The sequence below is a fragment of the Sorex araneus genome, chromosome 2 (assembly GCF_027595985.1).
Source record: "Sorex araneus isolate mSorAra2 chromosome 2, mSorAra2.pri, whole genome shotgun sequence".
NCBI classification, from domain to species: Eukaryota; Metazoa; Chordata; class Mammalia; order Eulipotyphla; family Soricidae; genus Sorex; species Sorex araneus.
This window is the reverse complement of record NC_073303.1, coordinates 380,600,224-380,624,710: the sequence shown is the minus strand read 5'-3', so window position 1 is coordinate 380,624,710 and position 24,487 is coordinate 380,600,224. Positions and strand designations below refer to the sequence as shown.

Sequence of the window (24,487 nt, the reverse complement as noted above, 5' to 3'; positions counted from 1 at the left end):
TTTGCCTAGTGGGCCCTCAGGAAGGGCTTTCTTATGTTGATTTTGCTACCAGACTGTGTGTAGCCTAGAGGGCAAGGTGGAGAGAGACAAGTAGGGGGAGACTCCAGAGAGCTGGGATGGAGGGATGAGGGGCGAGGAGAGACAGGAGATGGGAGTGAGGGGCGGTGTGAGGCTAGAATGGGGGCTCAGAGAGACGGGAACAGGCGAGTGGAGAGAATGGAATAAACGGCAACTGATCAATCAACAGGCTTGGCCCTCGGTTCCTCCTCCATCTGCCCCATGGCCTGGGCCACCCCGGCTGGGCGAGCGGCCCGGGACTGACCCCCTGAACCCGGGCACGGCCAATGGGGAGAACCACTGGGGCTCTCCCCTGGCCACCCTGTTTCCCGGGACAGGGAGCGCTGTGGCCTCTGTGCCTTCCGCTGAGGATGTGACCTACCCTCCCCATACCGCGAACTCAGCCCTGTCCAGTGGTAGCTGACTGACGGCACGCCGGGCACGTTTCCCGGTGGGGGAGTGCAGGACAAAGACCCCGCTCTGGAGCAGCATGGGCAGGAGGGCACTTGGGAGCGGGCTGGCCGCAGACCTGGCAGAGCCAACAGAGCACCTGGTCACAGGCTCCAGCCGCGGGGGTCTGGGCACTCGCAGCTGACCTAGCCGCAGCTGAGAGCTGGGGGAGGTGAGGGTGCCTCTGAGCGCACGGCTGGCCCTGGGGTGAGTCACAGCAGGGCTGGAATTAGGCCTGTTCCCGGGTCCCGGGTGTTACTAAGATACCGCCGATCCGCGCTGCTCCCATCATGTACAGATGACACAGTCCTATAATTTAGAGCAGCAGCAATATGCTGGAAATTATAGAACTAAAAAAAGGCATGTGGACGTCACCAGAACAGCCCGTGGGCCAGCGAACAACGGCGACACCATCTCAGTGCGAGTGCGGCATGGAGCCCGGCCCACCTTCTCCCTCGGGAACTTCCCACAGCCGCGGAAGCGCTGCCCACACGCAAGGTCAACCGTGCTGGCCATGAGGAAGGGCGTCGGCCAGGTGTGGCTGATGAGCAGCACGTCCCGTCCCGCTGACAGGGCACCCACCTCAGGGCGGCCTCGGGAGGCTCCCAGCTGCTCATCACTTAGCTCATGCTTGGTTCTACGCCCCATCTGAGGACGCAGCCGAGAAGAACCAGTCTGGCTCATCCCTGCCTGGCGTGCCACACGCCCTGTGAATCAGGAGTGAGTGTGGCCCAGGCGCGTGGGGGTGGTGGGGCTGCAGGGCTGAGTGCAGCAGGGTCCGGACGGGCAGCGCTGGCGGCTGCAGCTGCATGCAGGGACGAGAGCTCCAGACCCTCCGACACGTGCACCGTTTCCTTCCCAGTGAAGCCCGAGTGAGCAGCTTGAACACATGTTCCAGGCAGAGTCTGCTGGGGAGGAGCCGTGGGGGGCAATGCTGGCCCCTCTGGATCTGACCCTGACCCGGAGGTTGTGCCCCAGCTCCCCGCCCCTCTCTGTGTGTGGACACTGCCCCTCACCCCCATGCATGGACACCCTCCACACTGTCTGAGGCACCCGCCCAACTCTTACTACTGGAACCTTAGTGCTGCCCACTGGGCCACTGGGCCACTTTCCCCACCAGCAAGAGCTGGTCGGCCCAACAGAGGGGCTTTTGGGGCAGCAGGGTCCAGAGCCACCCTCATGGGAGGCCTGGCCAGTGGCAGCCACAGGCTCAAACCATTCCTGTCCAGCCCCAGAGCATGATCCCAGGGCCGTCGGGGCTGGCAGACAGGGCTGAGCCACACGGCAGATGCATGGGACAGGCCCTGGCGTGGCCACAGCAGGGCAGTCACAGCCAGCTCCCTGGGGACGTGTGGCCTCCTGGGGCACAGTGTGGCAGTAGACTCAGAGGGGGAGGCACCCACTTCCTGCTCCCCATGGGCTTCCCCTGCCGCCCCCATGTCCACCCTCGAGTGTCAAGTCCGTGTCTGCTGCCCCCTGCCCGGTGAGGAGAGAGAGGGGGAGTGTCATCTCCCCCAGGGCCACGTGCCCGGGTGCGAGGGAGGCCCGTGACAGCGAGACAGAGAGACAGAGCGCGCGCGCGCACACACACACACACACACACACACACACACACACACACACACACACACACACACACAGCGTGAGCCAATGGCACCACCTGATGGCCATCAAGCTGGAGGCACCCTCGCAGCACCGTGGCTCTGGGAGATGGCGCCAACCCCCCCCACGCCGAACGCCCTCTGACAGACGCGCGCCGGCACAGATCTGAACTGGAAGGAGCGGTACCCGGTGGCAGGCCCGGGCGCCCACCCGACCTCAGGGGCTCTGCTGGGGTGGGGCCCTGGGGAAGCAGCAGGGACAGTGAGGGCTCTGCCAGGCAATGTGCTCAGGCCACTGACCTCGTCAGGGCTTGAGGCCTGGTAGGTGCGGTTCTCATCGCTGAAGTCCTGGTCCGCCTCAGTGAACTCCGTCTCTCCAGCTACCCTGGCCTGAGCCTCATAGACAGGGGTGACATTGTGGCACAGTGCGATGGCCTTTACCGCCTCGTGCACACGGCTGCTGACGCTCTTCCTCATCTTGGGGGCCGAGGGCTGGGCTCGTCTTGGAGGCGTCGTACAGCTGCTCGCAGAGGCCTGGGGCTGCGCCTGTAGAGACAGAGCCCCTGGTCACCACTGGCCTGCAGGCTATGGCCCGAGTGGCCAGGCTGGCCCTAACGAGCCAGGGCACGGAGCATGCTGGGCCAGCGTCCGCAACTGGGGCAGCCGGCCACTCGCCTCTGCTGTCCGCAGTGAAGTACTCGGGAATACCCACACACCAGCCCCTCTGGGCGATCTAAGAAATCCCGTACCAGCACACCAGGCTGAGAGCAGACGCCAGGATCTTCGCCTGACCCCACACGTTAGTCCAGAGTACACCCATCTCAGCTGCCTGCTCTCGAGGGGGCTGAGCCTCATGCCGGGGTTCATGCAAGGTCATGCGGGTCACCGCCCAGACAGCTCACTGAGGTACAGCAGAGGTGGGTGGGCACCACAGCCCCAACAGGGCCCTGAAACATCTCTGCAGCCCCCAGAGAGGAGCAGAAGGTCTCTCCTCAGAAAGCATCCTGCTGCCCACGGGATCTCGTGTATCGAGGGTGCTGCCCACACACCTGGCTGGGCCTGTCTACGGGAGAGAGCCTGGTCACTCCTGCAGGCCCTGGGACGCCCTCCCTGAAGCAAGGACACAGGGCACGTGTCCCCGTGAGTTGGCTCGCCTGCTCAACTTTAGTATCTTAGCATCTATATGGTAGAAGACAGTGCTTAGAGCTGCTGGAATTATGTCTGCTGTGCAGAAAGCAGCTTGGCTGGGCACTCACCTGCAGGTAGGTGTGTGCCACGTGGCTCTGGATCTCGTCCATGGTGTCCGGCCCGTAAGATACGGTGCCCAGATGCAGTCGCTTGAACACCATTACATTTTGAGTGAGTGTACCTGCGGCACAGAGGGACAAAGTCAGTCACATGGCAGCTACCGGGTTCTGCGCGCGCACGCGCGCGCACACACACACACACACATTATCCCCACACATGTGCAGGTGCCCCATTGCTGCTCTCTGAGCTCCCGAGCTTCTCGTCTGGCAGGACAAGTCCCTCTGCAGGGACTCTGAGTGACAAGAACGTTCTAGTTCCTGGCCGCCCTTCCCTGGAGCTTTACCACCTGGACTTAGGTGACACGGGCCCGTGAGGAGGGCAGTCGGCATTGTGGTGCTGACGGTGCAGGCACAGCCCATTTACACCAATACTTTGGCAGTAATGTGTCGACTGAATCCAAATCATAACAGACGAAGGAAACAGGCTGACTGACTTAACTAGAGAAATTCCTGTGGATGGTTTTCTCTAGGTACTGGAAGTACAAACAGGAGGGGTGATGTACAGGCGGCCCACATGGAGGGCAGCAGAAACCAGCAGGCCGCCACCCGGATTTCTGCTCAGAGAAGATGGTTCTAGTGACACTGCAGGCACCCAGGAAGGCCCAGGCAAGCCCCTCATGTGGACCCTGGCTCATAGGCACGAAGGAGTCTCTCGACAAGACGCCTCCGGCTGTGGTCACACACGTGACCATGAAGGCTGGGCTGAGGAGGGTGGAGGGTGCTGGGCAAGTGGGCAATGGCCCCACAGCCACCCACTGTGCTGAGGGTCTCAGCACACAACACACTGCAGAAATGGGATGAGGGGCCAAAGCGATAGCACAGGGCACACGGGCTTGCCTTGCAAGCAGCCAGCCCTTCCCTGGCATCCCCTATGGCCCCCTGAGCACCTGAGTGCAGAGCCAGAACACCCAGGGTGTCTGTGCAACAGTCAAGTAAAAAAAACAAAACAAAAAGAGAAATGGCACAAGAGTCCCCTCCTAAGACCCTGCTCCTGAGACCCCCTTCAAGCCCAGAATCTGATGCATCCAGAGCTGCCCGAGGCCCCCTGCCCCACTTTCTGCACAGTGCCCTGATAACCCACCCCATCAGACCCCACCCGAGACGTGCCTGGGTGGTCAGTGTGCACCAGTGACCAAGGGGAGGGCCGTGAACCTCGTCAACGGCCACCCAGGGCCCATGTCCCCGTCCCCACTAGCCCAGTGACCCTGACTGGCAGCCTGGGCTGGAGCTGGAAGCCTGAGGCAGGCAACAGAGGCTCGGCTTCCGGAGCGGGGTGAGGGTGCTCCCCGAACAGGACACTGCCTAGTTGGGGTGCTGGCACTGGGAGGGGAGGTCTGGGGGCTGTGGACAGCTCCCGGGGTGTTATGGTCAAGGGTTCTCATGTTGTAGGGGAAGGAGTGAGGTCACCCCCAGGAAGGAGGGGCAAGTGGTCGGAGACCCACAGAGCCCCAAGGCTGGTACCCGCTCAGGGAGGCTACCTCAGGTGGCTGGAAATAAGGGGCCAGGGGCTGTCCCACCCTAGGCCAGGCCTCCAAGCCACTGCCCCCTGCCCCCCAGCCGCCGCAGGCCTCTGGCTCTCTCTTTCCGAGTTTCGCATAGCATTTCTGATGGAAACCCAGTCGCTGCCCACCTCATAGAACAGTGACCATCAAACTGAGGAGGTCGGGTCAGTGTCTGCTGAGGAAGCTCAAAGTCTGACTTGGAAACTAGATTCGTTACGGTTACAGGAGAAAAGTCAAATGACATTCTGGGAAACAAGGCATCAACCACTCTAGAAAGAATCACATCTGGAAAACCGAGTCACACTTCAACACGCTTAACTTGTCAAGAAAAACGATCACATTTAAGATCGTGACAGAATATAAATATGAACAGTATGGTCTCAGCAACAGCGACTCTCAGCTTCAGCCAATACTAACCCGGCTGGCCCTGCCCCGGGGGACCCTGGGGAGCAGACACGCACAGGCGGGACCTGGCCACAGTGGGCCGGGCGTGGCGGCTGAGAGACTCACATCAACAGCCAGCAGGCTCTGGGGGAAGGCCACTGCGGCAACCTGAGGCCCCTGACCCGACTGGGGCCAATACTGAGCAGGGTCAGGCTGGCCCCCACCCCCAGGGCTCCCAGACCCCCGGTCCCTGACCCTACACTTCTCTGACGTCTCTGAGATTCTACCCCAAGGCCTGGCCCAGCAGAGAGAGGCCAAGGGTGGGTCAGCTCTTGTGCCCAATGTTTGCTTGGTGACAAATATTCTTTTCTTGTTGGGCCACACCCAGTGATGCCCAGGGGTCTCTCGTGGCTCTGCGCTCAGGGATCACTTGTGGTACAAGTGTGGGAACCATACAGGGTATGTTGGGGATCAAAATCCTTCCAGTGCAAGGCTGGATATCCCCCTGGCCCCTGATGTCGAATATTCTTACAGGGCCAGAGAGGCCCTCTCCACCCTCAAAGGGAGCAGGAGCTGGGCGTGCCCACCGTGGGGGTGAGCCCTACGCCTGACACAAGTGGGCCCCAGCAGGCTGGCCAATTCTGTGACCTCCTCGCCAACCCAGGAATCAACCCATAGTTCTGGGGCTTAAATATGGGATGAGACAGAATCACTGCATGGGCCGAGGGGACCTGGGGACCCCGCGTGTGCGTGTGGGGAGTGAAGAGGGGCCTGTCGGCACAGCTTGAACAGACAGACACTAATGTGCACATGCGTCCTGGCTGCACACAGGCGGACGTGTGTGCGTCCAGCCTGCCTCCAGAGCTGCCCCCAAGTGGATTCTGAAGTCGCTGACTGAAAGCAAAGATAACGAAGCCAACGGTCCTCAGGCATGAAGGGTGCAAGTGGGGACGAAGAGACAGAGTTGACTTCTCTGGGCCCAACTGGGAACAGGACGGAAGCAGAGCGCACCCTGCACATAGAATTCTCTACTGCCCTGAAAAATCATGAGACCAACTCAAAACATCGGTTTCTGGTTTACTGACTGTGCAAACATAGTCACACGCGATACATTAGCAAAGATGTGGAACGATGGGAGTATTTCTTAGAGAAGACAGTGGAGAACCACGTGTGTTCACACATGGTACATGGTGTTCACAACACACATGCTATAAAAAATACAAGGCAAGGGGCTGGGGTGATGGCGTTGAGTAGATGAGCTATGTGAGGCCCGAATCTCTCCCAGGACTGACCCGATACCACCACACAGACCGAGCACTGTGGAGCCCCCCTGAAATGGACAGACCAGGGAATGTCCTGACTGGGGACACAGGCCGTGTGGTTTCAGCAAGCTCCCCTTCCTGTAAGGCCACAGGAGGAAGCTGGGAGGGTAGAAAAACCAGCACCTCATCCCTTGTGCCAGCAACAGGAAATGCCAGCAGGCCTGTGGGGAAGGCAGCTTGGTAAAGGGGATGAAATCTGCCCCCATCATACATGTCTTCTTCCTCCATTTCTTCCCTCAGCATCTACCCGCCATCCCCCTCACTCCATTTCTTCCTCAGCTTCTCCTGTGTCCCGCACCCTGTCTCTTCCTCAGCTTCTCCTGTGTCCTCCTCCCGTCTCTTCCTCAGCTTCTCCCGTGTCCCTCCCCCTGTCTCTTCCTCAGCTTCTCCTGTGTCCCGCACCCTGTTTCTTCCTCAGCTTCTCCCGTGCCTCTCCCCCTGTCTCTTCCTTAACTTCTCCTGTGTCCCACCGCTTAGTCTCCTTTCTGTGGTTCCTGTCTCACTGGCCAGCCCCGGGGAGGACAGAGTCTGGAGCACCAACAGAGAGGGGAAGGCGTTTGTGGTGTGGGAGGTTTTCTCAGATGAGCCCCGGCCTGGCGCATAAGGGCCCCAGTGATCCCCTCCTGTGCAGGGGCTGCACAGGAATAAGGACATGTTTGGTGCTCACCTGCAGCCACCCCGCTGTACAGTGCCCCATCCCGTTCTGCAGGGTGTCCTCCCACAGCTCAGGGACTGGTGGTGCTCCCCCCCAGACCAGCAGCAGAGGGCGCCGCTGAGAGCCCGGGAGGGCGTCTGTCCCAGGAAGTGGGTCTGGGGAACGCTCACCATGAGGACGACTCCCAGAGACCTGCTGTGTGAGTGTGCTTCAGTCACGGCTCGCTCGACACCCCGATGAAAATGCCCGAACAAAGGAATTAATGTATTGCTTTAAACAGGCCGCACCCTGGGTTAAGTTTTAAAATTTATGAGTTCTCCGCAGCATTGTTCTTGACACTATGGCTCTGTCAGATGCCCCACTGAGGAGCCGGACCCGTCCCTCTGACTGAGGGCCAACGGCCCGTCCAGCGGTTCCATGTCAGCTGCTCGTTTATCACGCCAGGCCGAATGCTGTGGTCAGCGTCGCTGTACATGGCATCTCAGCAGCTAACAGATGTCTCCTCTTGTCGAATGAACTGCTTTATGTTTCACGCACTGGTGGCCGCAGATGTGTCACTATAGCAACATCATTAATTTCAGATCTCACCGGAAACGTGCCCTCCAATCAGCCCTGATTACGCTGCTCGGCTTTCCTGTCCTCGAGGAGGCGGCTCTAGGCAATTACAGACCGCCTGCACTTCCTCCTCGGCTGTGGCAGCACTGAGACAGGCACTTTCTGTCAAACGGCTTTGCAACGAGTCTGAGTCTAGTGACAGAGTGGCCAGGCCCAGTGTCCAGTATGGCAGCATCGAGCTGCTCCCGCTGTCACCAGCAGAGACCCGGCCCCTCCAAGCGGGGCTCCCACGGCGAGTCTCTGCAGCCGTCCACACCCTCTGTGGGATGGGGCCAACGGCCACATGGTGACTACTGAGACCTGCCACCCACTGTCATCCAAGCAAAGCCAGGTGACAAAGACCGGGACAGGGTTGCGATGCTGACCAGCAAAGGCGGGGCTGCGGGGTACCCATGCCACCACCATTCCCGGGTGCGGCTCTGCCTGAGCTGAGGACTGAAGCCACCTGACCTCCCTCCAAACCAGGGTTCCCGGAACCAAGGCCAGGACAGGCCCAACCCCTAGTTACGGGCCTGCGGCCGAAGGCAGTGGGACAGCGATCCGCCGTTCCCACCCCTGCCCCTGGGCGGGTGAGTGTGGCCGCAGAACACCCTGGATCTGTCCTTCAGAGGGCGCCCGGTGCCAGGAGACTTGGCAGGTGGCATCTCCTGTTGTCACTGAGGAAGCTCCACAAGAATCTACACCAAAACGAGGCGCACAATTAACTGCACACAGCACGAGGAGGCACCAAAGGTGGGACTTTCTCCTCTCCAGCGTCAGGGCTTTCTGCTCCCGCAGCTTTGTTCTGGGTCACCCCTGCTGTGCTCGGGAGCTTCTCCGGGCGCTGTGCTGGGGGCCACATGGTGCAGGGCGTAAACCCACACCTCCTCATATGCCCTCATCAACACACTCTCCTGGGGCTTAAAAATGACTTTTTGGCTTGGTTTTGTGGTTTAACATATACAAAGCAATGGATATCATAGAGCATATTGGCAAAAGAGAAAATAATATATTAGTAAACACTGAAAAAAATCTGTGACAAGATTCAATACCTATTTATGATAAATACCCTGAGTTATCTAGGCTATATCAAGTCCTCACAAAATCATCAAAAAATTTTCAAAAACCCTATCAAAGAGTGGAGAGGAAATGGAGACTTCTGAGAAGACAGCAGGGGGATGGCCAGCAGGCACTTGAAAAAGTGCTCAGCATCAGTTGTCATTAGGGAAAGCCAAATCAAGACAATGAAGCTTCATCTCACACCAGTAACTATGGCACATGTCAAAATTAGTAGGAACAATCTGTGAAAAAGGACTCTCGTCCACTGCTGGTGGGAACGTTGTCCAGCTCAATCCCGGACGGAGGGTTCTCAGTCAGCTTAGAACTGAACAGCAGCAGCCCCACTCAGAGGCATCCGCCCCAGACTCAAAAGCATTCCTTCAACAGGACGCATGCACACAGTTTTTCACTGTTGCACTTAATAAATTGGCCAAGGTGGGGCTGGAGAGATAGCACAGCGGGTAGGGCGTTTGCCTTACACGCAGCCGACCCGGGTTCAAATCCCAGCATCCCATATGGTCCCCTGAGCACGGCCAGGGGTAAATCCTGAGTGCAGAGCCAGGAGTAACCCCTGTGCATCGCCAGGTGTGACCCAAAAAGCAAAAAAAAAAAAAATTGGCCAAGGTATGGAAGCAACCTACGGTTGTCACACAGTGTCCAGCGATGGGTGAATGGATTACGAAGCTGTGGTGTATATACACAAAGGAATACTGTGCAGCCGAAAGGAAAGGTGAAATCACACAGTTTGCTGCAACCTGGTTGGACCTGGAAGGTGTCACATTGAGTGAAACCAGAAGAAGACAAACACAGGATGATCTCACTTATCTGTTGATATACAGAGGAAATGTAGTAAAGAGGATGCCCAGATCACCCTTGACCCTAGAGTATAGGGAGAAGGCCAGAGAAAGAAAGAAATCCGGGCAGGAAGGAAGATGAGAAAGGGAAGGAACGGGGATAGGGTCTGGGCAGCTACATACAGCCAAAGCACAGACTCAGCAACACAGAAAACAGGAGATGTAAGCTGCAACCAGAGGACTCTGTAAAGTGCCTGTCAAAGTGGCCGGCGGGGGGCTGGGGTGCGGGATGGAGTATGGGAAAAGGGTGGAGGGAAGCCGACACTGGTGGTGGGACTGATGCTGAAATACCAAAACTTCGACCTTCAGTAACTTTGAAAGTAACAGTTCTTTAAACCCTGTTAGGGACTGGAGCAATAGTACAGCAGGTAGGGCGATTGCCTTGCACGCAGCCAACCTGGGTTTGATTCCCAGCATCCCATGTGGTCCCGAAAGCACCACCAGGAGTGATTACTGAGGGCAGAGCCAGGATAACCCCTGTGCATTGTTGGGTATGACCCGAAAAGCAAAAACCAAACCAAACCAAAAACACAAAAACCAAACAAAATAACAAACCAACCAACCCTGAGTTTACTGGGAGTGGAAGGAAGATCCATAACCAAGAAACAGGTAAGCTTGCATGGAAGGAGAGAATCACAGGCTTCCCCTTTGGACTAAAACACTACCTCGAGGCACACTCTGACGCCACCCAATGCTGGTCTGCAAGTCTTAGCCAGAACAGCGAGGCAAAAGAAATCTGGACTGGAACAAAGAAGCAGAACTATTGATAATGCAGAACTCTACCCAAAATGAGACGTGATGACGAACACAGCACAGTGGCAGGACACTGTGCCTTCCTTTCCCTAGCATGTCTGTTGCCCGTACTAATGGGTAATTAATAAATCACAGGAAAGAGAAATTAAGAAAACAATTGATGATTTCATCAGAAAAGATAAAATACCCTTGAAAAGAAGTTAAGACTGAAAACTAAAATACTGTTGACACAGACAGAAGGGCTTGAAGAACAGATACTGATATGGATGACAGTCTTTATTTTTTGGGGGGTCACACCCAGCGATGCTCAGGGGTTACTCCTGGCTCATGCACTCAGGAATTACTCCTGGCTGGGACCATATGGGATACTGGGAATCGAACCCGGGTCACCTGCGTGCAAGGCAACGCCCTAATCACTGTGCTATTGCGTCAGCCCCTGATATGGATCACATTCTCCTATCACCTATGGCAACTCACAAATGAACCTGACCCCTATCACAACACAAATCTGTATATGGAACCATCGAGGGCCCTAAATGGCTAAAACAATCCAAAGAGAAAAGAAGGATGAAAGGGAGCGTCAAAACTCTCTGGCTTCAAAGTGGTACAAAGCTCAAACAGTGGCACTAGGCTGGCCATGCTGACCATGGAAACAAGCCCACACGTGGACGGAGATTCACTTGAGGGCAGACCAGGGCACTCTGGGAACAGGAAGGCTGTCCCCTGCCACTCTGTTCAGTTACTAATTCTGTCATCTTTGGAAGGGGCTTTAGGCTTTTCTATGCTAATTATGCCTTTTTTTTTTTCTTTTTTGGGTCCCACCCGGCAATGCACAGGGGTTACTCCTGGCTCTGCACTCAGGAATTACTCCTGGCGGTGCTCAGGGGACCATATGGGAGGCTGGGATTCGAACCCGGGTTGGTCGCATGCAAGGCAAATGCCCTCCCCGCTGTGCTATCGCTCCAGCTCCTAATTATGCCATTTGTAATTAGCAATAGTTTCACTTATTTTCCAATCTGGATGTCTCCCACCAGTGGTGCTGGGAAAACTACACAACCACACGCAGAATCATGAAGCACATCACTGGTTACCACCCTTCACAAACGCTGAGTCAGAGTGTCTTAAACATCTAGATAACAGATCTAGTGACACGTGGAAGGGAGAGAGGACTCAGCCTGGAGCTCACAACCGGAGCCACGCCCGGGGACTCAACCCCACTGGCAATGCCGACCAAAGACAACGGGACTTGAGCAACTCCAGGCTGCTGAGCCAAGAGACCACACAGGAAAGGGGACAGTCTTTTTCACCGCAGGAACAACGACTGGTCACTGTGTATCACCATCCTCAGATATCACTGGATTTGCCCTAGCAACAACTCCTTGTGGTCATTTTATACTGCCATAATCCTGCCTATGTTCTTTACTCCTCCTGGGGGCTGGGGTGGTCAGTGCTAGGGCAACAGAATGTATATTTCTTTTCTGAGAAGTTTATCTCAGTTACGCAGTGAATGCCTTGAAAGAAAGGCAGAGGTATTAACACAATCACTGAGAGCTGCTATTGGAAGTTTTGTTTGTTTTTTGGGGCTACCCTAGTGGTGCTCAGGGATCATTCCCAGAGTGGCTCAGAGAGGCAATGTGGTGCAGGGGAATGAACCCAGCAAATGCCTACCTGCTGTACCATCTCTCCAGCCCCTACGTGGCTCATGTGTAGTCTCTGTTTCTGGCTGATACTACTAAAAACTGCAACGGAGTTTCTGGGAGCACACAGCCCTCCCCACTGATTCTGGTTTTCACTCCCGGCTGTGGTGTCTAAGAGCATAGTCTTCGATTTCCAGAACAGTCTTAGAAACTTCTCTGTTACTATCTATTAGGGTCAGTAATGCCCTTTTCGGGAAGTTCACTGGGACTAGACTCCTAGAAAGGCACCATCTCTGGAGACTCACCATGTAGTTGGGGAAAACACACTCTCCATGTAGAATGCTCTACCTGGCCATGAAGCTACAACCTGGTGACCGTCACCAGTGATGTACCTCAGTGGCGGGACACTTGACTTGCATGTGCAAGGGCCTGGCTCCAGTCCCTCGCCATGCACCCCAACCCCTCCCAAGTTAAACCCAAAATTTGATAACCGTGCTGTTCAAAACTTCTGCAGGTAGACCAGCTGTCCTTGGACTCACAGCCCAGATTGTGTCAGCTGTGAAGGGAGGGACTGTTGTCCTGGGACTCAGAGGCTGGTCTGTGTGTCAGCTGGGACAGGAGGTAGAACAGCTACCCTACCCTAGGATTCCTGGGTCTGTTTGTGTGCTGGGAAGGAAAGCAAAACAGCTGCCCTTGGGCACAAGGTCGAACCATGTTAGTTGTGAAGAGAAGTGGACTAGCTGTTCTTGTCCCATAGGCCAGTGAAAGGAGGACACCAGGATCCTTGAAGCCAGTCACATGTCTGTCTCTGTATTAGTTGGGAAGGGAAGTAGAGGAGGTGGGAACAGATTCATGTGCCATGTCAGCTGAGGAGAACTAACCAGGTGTCCTTGGACTCGTACACTGGACTACGTGTTAGTGTGAAGAAAGGGAGGCTAGTCTACTTTGACTTACTGCCAACAGAAAGGCTTTTTCTTCCACACCAATTTCCATTGCTCTTCTCCATGAGCTCTTGCTCAGAACTCCCATCCCCCTCCCATAAACTGTCTTCTCCTCTGAGTGGTCAGTTGTCCCCACACCCCAAGTTTCCCAACTGCAACCCTCAAGCTATTTCTCTCAACCTTATTCGGCTGGGACACTAACCAACAGCTCCTGATCCTTTAGTAACACTGCGGTTTGCTCTGTGTTGGTCGTCCTGGGACTTACTCTCCTGTTAGCTCAGTGACACGTGGAAGCGTGACTGTGCCTTTCCCGGCCTGCCTTCTCAGCCCCAGCTCTGTGTGCGGTTCCTGCATGCTCTGTGGACTTGACTTGGTTCTTCCACTTCCACAGCACTCACAGAGAAGCCTAACAGAAGCCCACAGCGCCCAAGGACGGCCTTTCAGTGAGTGAGTGGCTATAAACTTAGGGACAGGCATGGAAGCCAATACTCGGAGAACAGTAAGCTCTCACGTGCAGGTCAAGTCTCTCTCCGTTTCCCAGTGATGCCTGGTCATGCTCTTACCTGTCTGCTATACTCCTTACATATGTGCTCTTCCAGATAACTGGCGATGGGAGGTCTATATACAAGAGAGATATTCTGACATCTAGATCTGTAAATCTGACAACTTAACTGATTTCTTAGTTCTGCAGCTGATTTTCTAGGTTTATTTATTTATTAACTGGTGCCCGCTCAAACAAATCGATGAGCAACGGGATGACAGTGACAGTGACAGTGATTTATTTATTTATTTTTAAGTTTCAAATACTGTGTTTTTGTTTCTTGGGGCCACACAATCACTCCTGGCAGTGCTGAGGGTTTGAATGGAGGCTGGCTGCCTGCAAGACAAGTAGCCTCTGTACTATCATTTCTCTGGACATGAGACATATTTTCTTTACGATGTTATATATTCTTTTGTTTATAGTTTGCTAGAATTAGTAAGAATGTAACCAACTGAATGAATAAACGAAGAAGACATGCCAAATTCCATAAACAGTATGGATTCAGTTTTCCTTTGATTATGTTGTGGATTGACAAAAATTATTTGATTAAAAAGGGGAAACATGAAATTTAAACATCAAAATCAGGGGGCCAGAGCAATAGTACAGTGGGTATGGTGTTTGCCTTGCACGTGGCAGACCCAGGTTCTACCCCAGCATCCCATATGGTCTCCTAAGCACTGCCCGAAGTGACCCAAAAAGAAAAAGAAATTCAAATTTAGGACTTAGGAACACAGGCTGGGAGAGCTGCAATAAAGGGCTCTAGGGAATGTGAGAGTAAAAACCAGACTCGCATATCTTGTTTTAGGCATCTTCTATAATAAACAGCTTTACTCTTCAGAAGTGGCAATTAGGGCAGCTAAGCAATAAGCAAATTAAAAAAAAAAAAGACAATTATAAGGGGGCAGAAAACCCAGAATACAGGACTATGTTACTTATATAAGAATTTAATATTTCACTGCTTTTTATTTTATTTATTTATTTATTTATTTTGCTTTTTGGGTCACACCTGGCGATGCACAGGGGGTTACTCCTGGCTCTGCACTCAGGAACTACCCCTGGTGATGCTCAGGGGACCATGGGATGCTGGAAATCAAACCCGGGTCGGCCGCATGCAAGGCAAACGCCCTACCCACTGTGCTATTGCTCCAGTCCCTTCACTGCTTTTTAATACACTGATTTTGGTTTTCAAGAGCAAAGTCTAGGAAACAATAAATATGAATTATACAGTCTAACACACACATATACATGTGTATACACACCAAGGACTTGGTGATTTAGTTTCTCTGTGGGCTGGAGCGATAGCACAGCAGGTAGGGCATTTGCCTTGCACGAGGCCGACCTGGGTTCGATTCCTCTGCCCCTCTCGGAGAGCCGGTAAGCTACTGAGAGTATCCTGCCTGCACGGCAGAGCCTGGCAAGCTACCCGTGGCATATTCGATATGCCAAAAACTGTAACAAGTCTCACAATGGAGGCGTTACTGGTGCGTGCTTGGGCAAATCGAAGAGCAACGGGATGACAGTGCTACAGTGTACGAGTGCGTGCACACACACACACACACACACACAAACACACGCACACACACACACAGAGGTAGCTATTAGCCTCATATGTTAATCCATGTGGGAACACACAGATGTTAGTCTCACACTCATACACACATACGGATATACCTATGTACATCTATATGACTCACACATGTAAACACAGATGGATACATACACACACTGGCCTCACACCCACTCGCCAGATGTTGCTTATTCTAGACACACACAAATGTGCGTGGATGTTACTAAGCCTCTCACATGAACAAACATGGATGCCTCCCCCCCACCCCAGGTGTTCAGTCTCTCACGCTTGCACAAACGTGAACATACACACAGATACGATCTCAGCCCACACTCCCATCACACATGCTGGGCCTCTAAGTCTCACACATGCCCCAGAAGCTGTTTGGTCCGGCACAGCATGAACATGGCAGTACCTGTCTTGTCGGTCAGCAAGTACACCAAACGCCCCAGTTCTTCCGGGATGGTACTGGTCCGGACAACTGTGCCAGGGATGTTCTGGTCTTTCATGATCATCCAGCCATACGCCGCTTTGCCCATGTCCAAGTTCACACGCAAGCTGCAGACACCCAGTGGAGTGATTAGAGTGATTGGCGTGAGTCTGACCCATGTGGCTGTTCTAGCTGAACCAACCATTTTATCTTTCACTCTGCACCAAGCAGATCAGGGGTGTCACACTTCAGGGCCAGCCAGCGAGTTCAGGCATATCAAAGGCAGGCTCTCAGCCGGCGCCTGCCACAGTGCACTGCCCCGCCTGTCTGCGGGCAGGTCTCTCTGCTCCCCAGCGTGAGCACTGCACGGTATGGGGCGCTACGCAGGGCCTGGCAATTCAGGCCACACAGTAGGGACACCGCCACACATGGTCACAGAGTCCCTGCCCCAGGTCTCAGCCTCACACCCAAGTGCCCCCTCCCCCACACTCACTTCCGGGGGCCTTCAGGTTAGCTAAACACCTGTCATCCAGGGGTCTCCCCTTAGGCCCTCCCAGTGTTACCCTCGGACCCTGCAGTCCCCCCACTCAAGGACCAAGGGTCAGAGTGAGTCAGCCCGGCCACACTGGCCTGCTGCCCAGGCCTCAGGGCGGCACTCGGGTGTGCCAGCCACAAGCACCGTTTGCCAAAGCTCAGCGACCTCCGTGCCCGGGGCCGGTCCCTGGGCTTCAGGGCTCTCTGATCCAGGCGCCCTGGTGGTACTTAGGACAGGCATCAGCCCCAGGGGGCACGCGTTCAGCAGGGGCCCTGGGTGTGGGGTGAGCCAGGACCCAGGGCCTGGGTGCACTCGCCAGTACCCCGGCACATGCTGCTCTCCTCTGCTGCCTGGTTCCAACTCTGAGACCGGAGAGCCTGTCTGGGTTCAGGCTTCCTGTGACCCCAGGATGCACTTCCTCACTCACAGAAAGCTCCAATCTGCTAAGGGTCCCCTATAAAAACACCTAATGTGATGACTGGGCAAAGTAGTCTTTAAAAATCAGCTGACATTAACTCCTTCTTGACCAATCTCAAATGGATTATCATTTTGAATAAGTGATTCTTATTAAAGACAGCCTTATGAACTTGACAAATATACTAGATACTATTTTACTTTAATTATTATTATTTTTTTTCACATCACACCTGGCAATGCTCAGGGGCTACTTCTAGCTCTGCACTCAGGAATTACTCCTGGTGGTGCTCAGGGGACTATATGTGATGCCGAGGATCGAATTTGGGTCAGTTGTGTGCAAGGCAAATGCCCTACCAGCTCTATTATCACTCTGGCTCTGATGTTATTTTAAATCAAGAAAGCTCTTAAATGCCAATTATTACACGGAGGTCCAAGGAACTAGAAATAAAAACCAATAAGAAATAAAACTATTTGTTGCATTCATGTTTTATCATGAAATCTCTCCCAACTGCTTAGACTGTGTCAGTAGTCCCTCTGTGCATGGAAAGCAGGGGGTTTCCAGGTGATTCGAATAAAACTCGCCCTCCTAGTATCATTTTCTACAGGGTGCCCTGAGTGTGCACGGGTTCCTTGCTCCTCCTCAAGTGTGTGAGAAAACAGATCCCAGTCAAACCTGCTGGGCCATGTCACCTACCTGATGGGGATGATGTACGAGAAGAGCAGCAGGAACCGGAAGAGATTGCGGTACCAGGGCCCCACAAAGCCGTGCAGGGTCACCATGACGCCCGACAAAGCCACGAGGGCCAGAAACAGTGCTTTGGTCAGCTGGTTGAGCTCGAGGTCCAGCAAACCCACCTGAGGGAAACACACAAGAGTTAAGACCCGCCTGATTCCACAGACGCAGGGGCATGACCATGGGCCACAGCCGTTCTGTACCCGCTGAGCCAGCCTGATTCATGTACATGATGGTCACTGTTCTTCTCTCAGAGCTTCTCAGGCCCCAGGCAGTTTCTGAGAACTATGCCTGATCCCTGGGCCACTTGCCCCGAGCATCTGAGGAGACAGTGCAGGGAAGGCCAGGGCCACCTGGCCTCTGGGACAGCAGCTGTGCCTTCCTGAGACTGGGGACAGGCAGCTCAGCACCGGGTGCCCTCTGCAGGACAGCAGCCCCAGAGTGGTGAGTGGGAAGAAGCCCTCTCCATCCTCAGGGCCTGCACCCTGCACTCTGGCAGGCTCGGTGGGCATGAGGAGAGGAAGCATCGGTCCCTTTGCAGGACTTCGGGGAGAGGAGAGCCCAGATACAAGCGCACCATCTCCTGGCCAGTGTGTGGCGCCTCTGAGGATGGGCTCTGAGTTCCAGGTGACAGAGCTCCCATGGACGGTGCTGGGGCGGGGGCGAGCACTGTGTGCTCTGGGTGATGGGGCCCGCAGGCGTGCAGCTCCCTCTCAACAGCTTCCTCACTGAGCGCCTTCGAGTGAGGCCTCTGCTCTGTGCCAGGCACCACCAGTCACCTGCCAATGGGCCCAGCACTGCGGGCACTCACAGCCCTGGTCTGCTGCCATGGGGGCTCCTGAATCGGGGTGAATTCTGAAGGAAGCCACCACACAGAAACTGTGGTGTCCAGAATGCTCAAGTGGAAATCCGGCAATCTGCAGCCTGAGAATCTCTGAGCTCATCAATGACTTTGTAACCCCGTGCTGGCCTTTCCCACCTTTGTACACAATTAGCCTCTTTCTGGTTTTGATTAATATTTGACACAGTCTCACGAGAACAACAGAATTGCAGTTAGGAAGAAAACGTAAGCCTCTGTCAGAAATTCAATCATGCAGTCATGGAAACTCGTGAGTCAAATAAACTTAAATGTCCATTCTGTTTTATCCTGAACACTAAGGTCCTCAAAAATTACCAAGCCTCGAGAGCTTACTTATAAGACAGAGTCTGTCTGTAAGAAAAACTGGATGATGCTATATACGTACACAATTCTTAACCAGATGCTCCTTCCTAGTGTAGTGTGTTAGTTAATGCCTCTCTTATTTTTCTTTTTTTGTGTGTGGGTGTGTTATTTTTGGGTCATGGTCAGGGGTTACTCCTGGCAATGCTCAGGGGACCCTACGGGATGCTGGGGGTTGAAACTGGGGTGGTCCTGTGCAAAGCAAATGCCCTCATTGCAGTGCTACGGCTCTGCCCCATCCCCCATGTCCTTCCTGCTCTACTGTATAGGCTGTGTTCACAGTACTGTCACTGGTGGTTTCTCGCACACGGCATGCCACACTACACCAACTGCCAGAGAGACTGCTCCCCTCCTCCCACCCCCAACTCCCCGGTTCTGTCACCACTGGCCTATCGGTGTTCCTTCAGTATGCTTCTTTCTACCTCACATCTGAGAGATCACTCTGTGTCTGCTGCCTCTGACTGACTTCTCTCGGCAGGAGATCCCCTAGCTCCTTCTGGGGAAGCAAACTGCATGATTTCATCTTTCCTTACTGCTGAGTGGATTTCCACAACACCACGATTTTTCTTTATTCTCTCATCTACTGGGCCCCAGGTTGTTTGGAGATCTTGGCTGTGTGTGAACACAGAGGTGCAAATCTCTTTCCTGAATAGTGTGTTTGGGCCCTTTGAAAAGGTGCTGAGAAGTGGAACTACTGGATCACAAGGAAGCTCAAATTTTTGAGAAGTGTCCATATTATTTCCAAAAAAGATGCACCTGTCGACATTCCCTCGAGTGGTGAGTGTCCCTTTGCCCCTACATCCCGCCAGCACAAACAGAAGCAAAGAGAGGCAAATAAAGCAGCCTGCCCACGGAAGACCAGCAGGATACACGGACGGCCCGCCAACCTGGAGAGAATATATGCCTACCACTGCCTGACAGAGTTAACAACCATGGCACATCGAGCACTGATGGGCAAGAAAAAGGCAACCAAAGCCATCCAAACAAATGAAGTGAGTACTTCCCCAAAAAAGAGGTCCATCCGGCCAAGGGGCACGTGAAAAGAGGCACTGCATCGCAGATCCCGGGGAAATGCACATCAGGACAACGAAGGGTGGGACAGTAGCACACCACAAAGAACAGAAACAAGGAAATTCTCCTCCATTCACAGCCACACTCTACTGTGAGCCGGGAGCTCAAGCGTGCAGGAAAGTGGGCCGGCCCCAGGGAGGCCTGCCAGGCCCCACCCACCCGCCAGCCCCTCCTTCAGATCCCGCCCCCACACCAGGCCCCGCCCCTCTCCTCCAGACCCCGCCCCTCCTTGGTTTCTCTGGTCCCTTCCAGGTCCCCAAGGAGAGCCTGACAACAACAGGTGCCCTGATGAGGAGGGGCCAGTCCCAGAGTTGGGCAGAGGCCAGTAAGTTCTGGAAGCTTCCAGCAGGGATGCAGGTTGGCCTTCTTCCCCTGAGAACCAGGCAGCTGAAGGCCCCGCCTGATTTATCAACCCCATTTAAAAAGCTGTGCAACGAGGACAAATATCTTGCAATTTCCGCTACTTCAACTACTCCATAGTTTATGCTTGAATTATTGAGAAAAATAGGTTTCTGGTTTAAAATGAAGAAAAATTAAGGCCGGGAAGCAGAGCATGTTTCAAAGCCCAGCTCCCGGGCTGCGACAAAGGCACTCTAAGTTTCAGGCCTCACTGAGGTCAGATGAAGCCATTATTCATTCAGTCAGGGAAAAAAGACTCAATTACCTCAACCTAAAGATGCTATCAATGAATGCAAAGTGCATATTTCACTCTATTCATCCAAATCCCATTAAAAAGTGAAAGGAATGATTTAATCTGGCCTTCCAGAGTTGGTCTTTTTTTGTAATAAAATAAAGAATCACTGTCTTACAAAATGCATAACCACTACCTCAAACTTTTCCTGCACCACAGAGACTGTAAGAACTGGGGCAAAAACAGGCAGAAGTGAGTACAAAGTTGTCTTTGAAGAACCACACATACACATACCACAAAGGTGTGAAAGGCAGACAATTCTGAGCCTCAGTGTTCTTGGAAGTGCAGACAGATGTGGCTGGCGCCTGGTGGTGAGCACACCTGGGAAAGCGGCCGTGGCCACCTCCACACAGGCTCCCTGCATCCGTGCACACACGGGCTGTCCCTGCATCTGTACACACACATACACACACGGGCTGTCCCTGCATCTGTACACACACACACACACACACACACACACAGGGGCTGTCCCTGCATCCGTACACACACACACATACACACACACACATGGGCTGTCCCTGCATCTGTACAAACACACACACACACACACACACACACACACACGGGCTGTCTCTGCATCCGTACACACACACACACATACACACACACACACATGGGCTGTCCCTGCATCTGTACACACACACACACACACACACACACACCACACACACACACACACACACACGGGCTGTCCCTGCATCCGTACACACACACACACACACACACACACACCACACACACACACACACACGGGCTGTCCCTGCATCCGTACACACACACACACACACACACACACACACACACACACACACGGGCTGTCCCTGCATCCATTACACCCTGTATCTGCACACACATGCCCAAGAAACACTTCTGAACTTATACTTTTCCTCCAGGAAAAACTGAAACCAAGAAAAAGTTTATTGGGTGATCTGAACCTTTTCTGACAATTTCAACAAAAACACAATGAAAAGAAAATAATCAATGCTTAAATTCTAGAAAGAGAAGATAGTTGAATTTTGTTCCTGGTTTTCGTTTCTTGCACCACACTTGGTGGTGCTTAGGTGACCAGATGAGGAGTCAGGGATATAACCTGGGTCGGCTACACACAAGGCAAGACTCCTCCCCGCTGTACTACGATCCGGCACCCGGTGAGTTTTGATGTGAATTACTCCTTTAAGAAAATTACTGAGGGGCTGGAGCAATAGCACAGTGGGTAGGGCATTTGCCTTGCATGTGGCCGACCCGGGTTCGATTCCCAGCATCCCATATGGTCCCCTGAGCACTGCCAGGAGTAATTCCTGAGTGTAGAGCCAGGAATAACCCCTGTGCATCGCCAGGTGTGACCCAAAAAGAAAAAAAAAAAGAAAATTATTGAAGCACCTGGATAGACCAGACACCTTCTGCTATGACTGCAAAACTGTTTCATCCATAAAGATTATTATTAATCACTTGAAGTAATTATAACTGTACAGGAAAAAGTAAATTAAGTAGAAGCAATTTTAAACATTTATGTAATTTCCTATATTAGTAAAGCAAATTTTCTTGTACTTGTCATAATATTTGTTTTATTTGAAACAACTGTGATAGCAAAATTAAATACGCTACTGGAAATTTTAATCTCTAAGGGAAAATTTGTGCCTAATGCCTAAGATACCAGGACGGTTCTGCAGAGGGGCTGTTCTAGGATAATGAACACAATAATTGCCTGTATCATCTAAAATGCTACTAATGGCGACGATCACAAATCCATTTAGCTCCTCTTTAATTTATGTACCAAGTTTTAAATAGCTAATGGTTCTCAGTAAAATAATGGTTTACACCAACAATCAACGGTAAATACGGTAGCCTCCTGCTTCACTGGAAAAGCGGGCTTTGTGGAGTGTGTGCCGGGCTGATGGGCTGACGGACTGATGGACTGACAGCTGCCTGACCACCAGCACAGCACTGCTCCAGCCCACCCCACAGCACAGCATGCTGCAGCCCACGCCACAGCCCTCTCTGCTGCAGCCACCCCACAGCCCTCTCTGCTCCAGCCCACCCCACAGCCCTCTCTGCTGCAGCCCACCCCACAGCCCTCTCTGCTCCAGCCCACCCCACAGCCCTCTCTGCTCCAGCCCACCCCACAGCCCTCTCTGCTCCAGCCCACCCCACAGCCCTCTCTGCTGCAGCCCACCCCACAGCCCTCTCTGCTGCAGCCCACCCCACAGCCCTCTCTGCTCCAGCCCACCCCACAGCCCTCTCTGCTGCAGCCACCCCACAGCCCTCACTGCTGCAGCCCACCCCACAGCCCTCACTGCTCCAGCCCACCTCACAGCCTCTCTGCAGCAGCCACCCCACAGCCCTCTCTGCTGCAACCCACCCCACAGCTCTCTCTGCTGCAGCCCACCCCACAGCCCTCACTGCTGCAGCCCACCCCACAGCCCTCTCTGCTGCAGCCCACCCCACAGCCCTCTCTGCTCCAGCCTACCCCACAGCCTCTCTGCTGCAGCCCACCCCACAGCCCTCACTGCTCCAGCCCACCCCACAGCCCTCACTGCTGCAGCCCACCCCACAGCCCTCTCTGCTGCAGCCCACCCCACAGCCCTCTCTGCTCCAGCCCACCCCCCAGCCCTCTCTGCTGCAGCCCACCCCCCAGCCCTCTCTGCTCCAGCCCACCCCCCAGCCCTCTCTGCTGCAGCCCACCCCACAGCCCTCTCTGCTGCAGCCCACCCCACAGCCCTCTCTGCTCCAGCCCGCCCCACAGCCCTCTCTGCTCCAGCCCACCCCACCCCACAGCCCTCTCTGCTGCAGCCCACCCCACAGCCCTCTCTGCTGCAGCCCACCCCACAGCCCTCTCTGCTGCAGCCTACCCCACAGCCCTCTCTGCTCCAGGCCGCCCCACAGCCCTCTCTGCTCCAGCCCACCCCACCCCACAGCCCTCTCTGCAGCAGCCCACCCCACAGCCCTCTCTGCTCCAGCCCACCCCACCCCACAGCCCTCTCTGCTGCAGCCCACCCCACAGCCCTCTCTGCTCCAGCCCACCCCACAGCCCTCTCTGCTCCAGCCCACCCCACAGCCCTCTCTGCTGCAGCCCACCCCACAGCCCTCTCTGCTGCAGCCCACCCCACAGCCCTCTCTGCTGCAGCCACCCCACAGCCCTCACTGCTCCAGCCCACCTCACAGCCCTCTCTGCTCCAGCCCACCCCACCCCACAGCCCTCTCTGCTGCAGCCCACCCCACAGCCCTCTCTGCTGCAGCCACCCCACAGCCCTCTCTGCTGCAGCCCACCCCACAGCCCTCTCTGCTGCAGCCCACCCCACAGCCCTCTCTGCTGCAGCCACCCCACAGCCCTCACTGCTCCAGCCCACCTCACAGCCCTCACTGCTCCAGCCCGCCCCACAGCCCTCTCTGCAGCAGCCCACCCCACAGCCCTCTCTGCTCCAGCCCGCCCCACAGCCCTCTCTGCTCCAGCCCGCCCCACAGCCCTCTCTGCTCCAGCCCGCCCCACAGCCCTCTCTGCAGCAGCCCACCCCACAGCCCTCTCTGCTCCAGCCCACCCCACCCCACAGCCCTCACTGCTCCAGCCCACTGCACAGCACCTCCTGGGAGCGAGGACCTGCCTGGATGGCCTCCAGGCTGTCACTAGGAATCCCGGGTCACACTGACGCTCAGGCGACAGGGATGCTGTTCCGGGTCGGAACATCTCTGCAGTAACGGTGGGACCACCAAACCAGTGTCACCTTTCTTCAAAACTCGCTCTGAAGGATCTCTGCAAGGAATGTTGGAAGAGCAAAAACAGAGGCGGAATGTCGGGAAGCCACTCCCACTACAGACAACCGGACGTGGTTTCCCTGTGGCAGGCTCGGTGTGGGCAGCCCTGAGAGGGCACTGTCCGCCAGCCACTCCGGGGTGAGGGCTGGAGCACATAACTGACGGGTGGGAGGCCCTTGGCACTCCCTCCCTCCCGGGCCTCAAGCCACGGGGCGCTGGCGCTTCTGCTCTGTGTGGAACCCTTAACACTGCGGAGTCGAGAGCCTTCCCCTCTGGGCCTCACCCTCTCCCAGCAGTCCCTGTTCCCTTGGCCACTGCAGGCCGAGGCCTGCGCCCCGCACTCTCCCAGCTCCTCTGCCGGAGTCACTGCAACCTCGGTGGCCTGTGCACTCAGCTACGCTCCCCGAGCCCTCCTAG

At 54.8% G+C, this 24,487-nt stretch overlaps 1 protein-coding gene across 2 annotated transcripts in view; it reads right to left on the bottom strand.

The window, feature by feature from the left end:
* ATP9B (ATPase phospholipid transporting 9B (putative)) overlaps positions 1 to 24,487 on the bottom strand; it is a 130,804-nt gene that overhangs the window by 16,281 nt on the left and 90,036 nt on the right. For both annotated transcript variants that reach the window (XM_055128069.1, XM_055128070.1), the window contains 4 exons: positions 17,301 to 17,461; positions 15,640 to 15,782; positions 3,365 to 3,477; positions 2,409 to 2,654 (listed from right to left, as the gene is read on the bottom strand). In XM_055128069.1, coding sequence (XP_054984044.1) covers positions 2,409 to 2,654; positions 3,365 to 3,477; positions 15,640 to 15,782; positions 17,301 to 17,461 — 663 coding nt within the window. The remainder of the gene's footprint in view (positions 1 to 2,408; positions 2,655 to 3,364; positions 3,478 to 15,639; positions 15,783 to 17,300; positions 17,462 to 24,487) is intronic.